Source organism: Lipotes vexillifer, unplaced genomic scaffold (genome assembly GCF_000442215.2).
Source record: "Lipotes vexillifer unplaced genomic scaffold, Lipotes_vexillifer_v1.1 scaffold524, whole genome shotgun sequence".
NCBI lineage: Eukaryota > Metazoa > Chordata > Mammalia > Artiodactyla > Lipotidae > Lipotes > Lipotes vexillifer.
In genome coordinates, this window is record NW_006774722.1 from 256927 (window position 1) to 263411 (window position 6485).

At 55.5% G+C, this 6485-nt stretch overlaps 1 protein-coding gene across 2 annotated transcripts in view; it reads right to left on the minus strand.

Moving 5' to 3' along the window:
• The window catches only part of BMP7 (bone morphogenetic protein 7), an 88800-nt gene that overhangs the window by 7452 nt on the left and 74863 nt on the right, over nt 1-6485 (minus strand). The window contains exon 4 of one of the 2 annotated variants that reach the window (XM_007449446.1): nt 3092-3289. The exons of the other annotated variant lie outside the window; for it this stretch is intronic. Coding sequence (XP_007449508.1) covers nt 3092-3289 — 198 coding nt within the window. The remainder of the gene's footprint in view (nt 1-3091; nt 3290-6485) is intronic. 2 annotated transcript variants of the gene reach the window in all.

Below are 6485 nucleotides of genomic sequence, written 5' to 3' on the forward strand. Positions count from 1 at the left end.
GCAGGAATGGGGAGTCCTGGGCCCCACCTTCCCCACTTTGGGACCTAGCCTGGGGGCCTTGAGATAGAGAAAACCAGCTGCAGGGGTAGTAGGGCTGCTGGAGGGCCAGGTGGTCACTGATATACAAAGGTCAAGGTCAAGGGAACCATCAGAGGCGAGCCCAGGAACCTCCTGGACCATTCACTGTGCCATATGGCAGGCACAGACACTGAGTGGAAATCCAGGAAGGCCTCCATTGCTGTGGCCATGCCTGTGGCCCCAGGCGGCCACCCCACAAGCCTTCTTCCCCTCCTTCCCTGTAGGGAGGCAGAAGGTAGAGGGGAGAGCGGGGGAGTAGCCCTCAGCCCAGTGACGTTGTGTGAAGCAACCTGAACGAGACAAAGGTCTGAGCACGTTAGCCTAGGCCAGGGATGTGGCAAAGAAGCTGTGTGTGGAGGGCCAACACTGCTGGCTGTTTGTTGCCCTGAGTAAAGAAGGATCTGAAGCTTCGTGTGGGCTCAGTGAGAAGAATGTGCCAGGATTGATTAGCAATGTCTGCCATGAGCACAGGAAGGACGAGTAGGGACCTTACTGCCACTTTTCCCAGCCCTGTCTGAAAACAAAGCAATGATATGTGGCTTCATGTTGAAGCCCAAGGCCCAACAGACCAAGGACAAGAGCAGCTCATGAAGCTAGTTGTGGGCATATCAGTACCGGGTGGGCCCTGGCCCTGCCATCAGGGACCTCAGACACCTGGGTCCTTCAGGCCTCCTTGGAACGTGGCTGCTCCAGGAAGAAGTGGTTGGAACTCCTATTTCACTCTGACCTCTTATTAGCAGAAAGACGAGGAAAGGGAAGAAAAGAGATGCTCAAGAAGCAGAATCCTAGTTCCCCTGTCCCTCCTGCCCTGCCCACGCATCCCAGGCCGCAGCAGGCAGGCAAGCAGGAGTGGAGAGGCTGCTGCTCACCCACCTCTGCAAGCCCGGCCAGAGCAGCTGACAAGTTACCACCGGTGCTGGGACTCAGCTCCCACCCCCATGGGTCATCTGGTGAAAATGGCTAATGACTAGGGAGTTGGGTCCAGTCGTGGGTGAGAGGCAAGTGGAAGGGAGGTGAGGGACCCAGTTTCTCACCCCAAACCCCACGGTCTGAAGAGCAGCTGAAGGCCTTTGCGGGGTGGGGCTGGCCTACAGGACGTGTCTCTCCAGCACACAAGGGCTGCCACGGGAGAGAGGATTCTACTCGTGTGGCCCTGCAGCAGGATTCCCAGCTCATCACAGGAGGCAAAGCACTTCAACCAGGCATGTGTGTACAAACACACACTCAGAGATTCTGGTTTACCAATCCTGCAGTAGGGCCCAGGCTTCGGTATTCTTTTAAAATTAAACTTCCAGGCAGGGTTTAGGTGAACTTCAAACAGGGCTAGGGAGTAGATCCCAGGCAAGGTAGAACAGCTGCCACGTGCAATAGTGAGAGCTCCGTCCTCTGGGGTTATGTAAGTGGAGACTTGATGGGGGTCTGGTGAGGATGCAGTGGGGGAAGCTGAGTGTCCAATTTTAAGATTTTGAGACCAGTCCCTCCCCTTTCACTACCTTGGTGAGACCGTTAACACCTGACAGACCTCCGAGCCACGGGAGTCTCCGCGGGGATGACGTTTGCTAGCCCTTCCTGCCTGATTGATATAGAAAAGCCTCTCATAAATCTTCCTATTCCAACCCTCGCTGAGTGCCCCGCCCTGCTCCCCACCATTCTCAGAGCAGCCAGAATGAGCTTCTTATCAACCCCACCCCGAATCATAGCTGGAAACTCTGCAAAGGCTTCCAAATTTGCTTTGGATGAAATTCAAACTCAAGATGTGGCTCCCGAGAGGACACTTGAGGACTGTGCTCACTCCCCAGCCCAGCCACATGGCCTGCCCCCCTCCACCCTCCCTCCCAGAGCTGCCACGAAAACTCCCTCCACCTGCGGGTCCCACTGCCTGCAGCGCTGGCCTCCTGCCCGCCCGGCCTGGCCCCTGGGGCACTAGCTCGCCTCGGAGCTCTCAGCTGGCAAGTCTTCTCTGAACCACCCCCTCAAGAGTCCCTCGTCACCACGTTCCAACTCCCGGGCCTGGTGTCAGCGTGGCTGTGAATGATGGCAGCCTCCTGCCCATCCTGAATCATCTCTGCACCACGGCTGGGCTTTCACTGGTGAATCCCAGCCCCCAAGAGCCCAGCGCAGAGGAGGCTCCTAATACAAATGAAGAGATTCAGTTGGGTTTTCATTTGGGGATCACAGATTCCCTTGGAGCAGCCTAAAGAAGAATGGATGCACCTGCCAGAAAAGAATCTAAAGATCCTTTTAGATTCAAAAGCTCTGCACACAAGCTCTGAAGCCACACGTACCCACTAGTACCCACCCAGCAGGATGCCCTGCTCTCAAAAACGTCACCAACCGCAGTAACTGTAATTTTCTTTTTTCTCGAAAGGGAAAATGAACAGAAATTTCAAAATTGTCCAGGTAAGGCAGAAGAAGCCATTGACAATATAAGTGAATTTGAGGGTGGCGGCCCCTTTCCCACCTCGCCATCACCTTTCTAAACACCCACCATGTCTCCCTTCCACGCTTTCTCCAACCAGCCCCAGGCCTCTCCCAGCTCACGACGAACCCAGAGCCGGGACGGCTCCACAGGAAAATCGTACCAGCCGTATTCAACAAGTGTTAAAATTTGCCATGAGTTTCAAATGTTTTTCACTTGAAGAAGTAAAGTTAAAGATGCAGCAAACTCCCCCCTTTTCCTCCTCCCTGCTTCCCAGGGCAGCAGCCTCTCTCCCTCCATTTATTTGTAGCTATTGTTTTGTCCACTTAGAAATTTACACGATTGGCATCTTGTTATACTCATGCTTTGCTACTTGCATTTCGAAATGAATTTATGACACAATTTACACCCGGAAGATGGTGAGCTCTGGGGTGGAAGGGATTCTGTGGGGTGTGCTTCCTGCTGCATTGGTTCCAGAACCATCTGTCAAGCACATGCATGGATTCTGAGTCCCACCCCAGCTGGGGGCCCCCTGTGGGCTCCTGTTGGGGGGGGCGGGTGTCCATGTGTTAACCCTCCCGCCCGCAGGCGTACCTGCGACGTTGGCCACCCGCAGGGCTTCCTGGTTCTTGGGTGTCTTGGAGCGGTTCTGGCTGCGCTGCTTGCCCCCCGTGGAGCGGGTGCTGCGGAGGTGGACCTCGGTGGCCTTGAAGAAGGCTACCATGAAGGGCTGCTTGTTCTGGGGCCCCTGCCGCCCGATCAGGCCTGCCAACTTGGGGTTGATGCTCTGCCCTAGACAGGAAGGAGGCAAATGCACAGAGGAGCGGTTACAGGAGAGGTGGTTAGTGGGAAGGGCTTTCATCCGAGGCCCACGATCCATCCGCGCGCCCACCACTCGTCCATTGCAAGTGTGACCTCAGCTCTGACCCTACGCCAGGTTGCTTTAGGAGCTTGGAACATGGTGGGAACCACAGAGAGAAAACTCCCTGGCCCCTGGGTGCGCCCACTGGTGGGGAAGGCGGCCAGGAAACTCGCAGGGCAGGGAGCCCGTGGCGATACGTGTGCGGAGACAAACGGAGCAGGGGAGGGGTAGGAGGATGCTGAGGTCTGCAGAAGGACTCCAGCTGGTGGAAGTTCCACTCGCATCTCATTGGCCAAATCAGGTCATGTGATCCACCGAAATTCAAAGGGTGGGGTCAGTCCCGCTTGGTGCCCAGGGGGGTGGGAACAGTCACAAGCAGCCCAAGTGACTGCCACCTTCTGCGCGGAGGGACCCTTGAGCAGAGAGGTGGGTAACAGCGAGGGAGGGAGGGAAGGGGGCACTGCAAAGGCAAAGGCCCAGAGGTGGCGGCGGGGCGGGCAGTGAGAAAACTGGCCTCCTCTTGGAGGAGAGACTAAGGGTGAGAGGGCCGGGGGAGTTCAGGGGAAAAGTGGTGGGCACAGCAGGGGGCAGAAGCAACGCAGGGTCCTGGGGGCATCAGCGAGCCTTCTACCTTCATTCCGTTTACTCCCGCAAGTTCATGTCCACCCAGAACCTCAGGATGTGACCTTATTTGAAAATAGCATCTTTGTAGATGTAATTAGTTAAGATCATACTGGACTAGGGTGGTTCCTAATCCAATGACTGGTGTCCTTAGAAGGTCACGTGAAGACACGGAGATGTACACACACACACACACACACACACACACACACACACACACACACACACACATGGCAGCCTTGTGAAGACAGAGCCCAAGGAACACCGATGGCCGCCAGAAGCTGGAAGAGGCCAGGAAGGACTCTTCCCTGGCACCTTTGGAAGGAGTGTGGCCCAGGACACGTTGGTTTTGGACTTGCAGCCTCCTGACTGTGACAGAATAAAGCTCTGCTGCTTTAAGTCCCAGGACACACACCCTGTGTCTGCATGAAGTGGAAACCACGGGGTGTTCGGCTGAGGAGTGGGCAGCTGGAATTGTTTGTAAAAGACCAACCCAGGCCACTGCTGGAGACTGAACTGCAGGGGGCGAGGCTGCAAGTGCGAGTCCGGGCAGAGGCGACGGAATAGCGCAGGAAAACGTGACAGGCACTGGACGGGGGGCAGTGAGGGCAGAGGAGGCCAGAAACCCTCAGACCCTCGATGGTTCATTTTGAAGTCCGTCTTTAGAATTTATTTTATTTTCAGTGTCTTGTTGTGGAATAATTACAGATTCACAGGAAATTGTGATAAAAATGTACAGGGAGGCCCCATGTACCCTTCAGGAGGTGGGGAAACCAAGGCGGAGGGTTAGGGGTGGAGAGAAGACCTGGGAAGTGGAGGACAGAGGACAAAACAGTGCGACTGAGCAGCTCCTCTCTGAAATCCCCACCGGACGCACGAGGAAAACGGGCAGGGGACAGCAGGACATCCCAGCTCAGGCCTGGCTCCTGATCTAGGGGGAGAGACAGCCTTGGAGCCAAGACGCGCTCTGGCCCGGGGCCCGCCTTCCTGGGTTCACGCCCCACCTCTGCCACTCAACACACAGATGCTCCTCCCAGCAGAGCTCTGCACGCCGGAAGTGCTCACTAGCCACCAGCTAAGGGCAGCGGTCCAGGCCGGTGTGGAGACTGGACGCACGCGCCGTGGGGAGAGTGTGTAGCTGGACAAGCAACGTGAGGACTGAGCCCAGATGCCCTGTCTCCGCCTGAGAGATCCGGGGAATGCAGCAGAGGCTGTGCACTAGTGCCCGGCGGGGAAGGATCTGGAAGGAGCTTGAACAGGAGGAAGGGGGATGCCGAGAGGATATGGGGCTCTGGATTCTGGGGGAGAAGGCGGATGAAGCAGCCATAGTGTCCTGTGCTCTGCGGGCGGGTCGAGTGTGACGGGGGCCTAGAACAGGCTACCAGCTCCGGCAACGATGAGACCATTGGCCAGTATATACTTAACATCACATCTGGTGGTGATAAGTATTCCAAAGGAAGGTAAAGCAAGAGGACAAAGAAAGCCCATCTCACTCATGACAAAACAGCTCAGAGAGGCTGAATAACTTGCCCAAGGACACCCAGCTTGGAAGCAAGGAAGCTGAATCTGAATCCAGGTGAGGCTGTTTAACCACAACAAATATGGTGCCTGCAAGTTGGGTGAGAAGAGTCAGAGGTCAGCGAAAGCAGTGCTTCTGAAGGCCCTGGGCCCATCCACATCTGGAATCAGCTTCACCTGGAGCCCTCCAGACGGGCCAGATGTCCCGAAACCCGGCCTCCGAAGGACCAGATCAGCATCAGGGGGTTCACTCTGGTTGTTTAACAGCAAATGTTTAAAAGAGCGAGCTCTTCCACTCACCACTACTTTACCTTAGTCGCTTTTAATGCCGGCTTTCCTGCATTCTTTAGCGGGGTTTCCTCGAGTTCACCCATCTATAATTTGAATGATTCTATAAAAGAAAACATTAAAGCCGAGCCCTTAGGAATTGTGTCCCCCCTGGAAGGCTTTTAGGGCAAAATAAAAATGCCTCCCTGAAAACCTGATGCTGTTCCAGATCCAGTAAATCCAAGCACTGGGGGCAGTCGCTGGGCATCTGAGGGAGGGTGTCTGGCTCGCTCTGGCCACTGTCAGGACAGCCACGTCCAGGGACGCACAGCCTCAGCTGAGAAATGGGCAGACAGAAAGGAAAGAAGAGGGTCTCCAGGGGGCTGAAACCCACATCTGCCGCTGACCAGCCTGTGTGGGCTGAGAGAGGGGAAGTCACGTGCTGGGGCCTCCATTTCCTCATCTGTGAAATAGGGATGATGCCATTTGTCTCCCCCATGCCCTCTTTTTTTTCCTACCCAACCCAATTTTTATTTAGGCAGCCGTGCCTTAGAGTGACTCCAGCCTGGCTATAGAGGGCAGGACCTGCGGCCTTATACGCAGCAACCAACCCTCCAGCTACAGCGACTGGTTCAGGAGTGGGCACATGACCCAATTTAGTCAATGAATGGGGCACAGGTATCCTGGAAGTTTCCAAGTCCAGAGCAGCCCTCTCTTTCC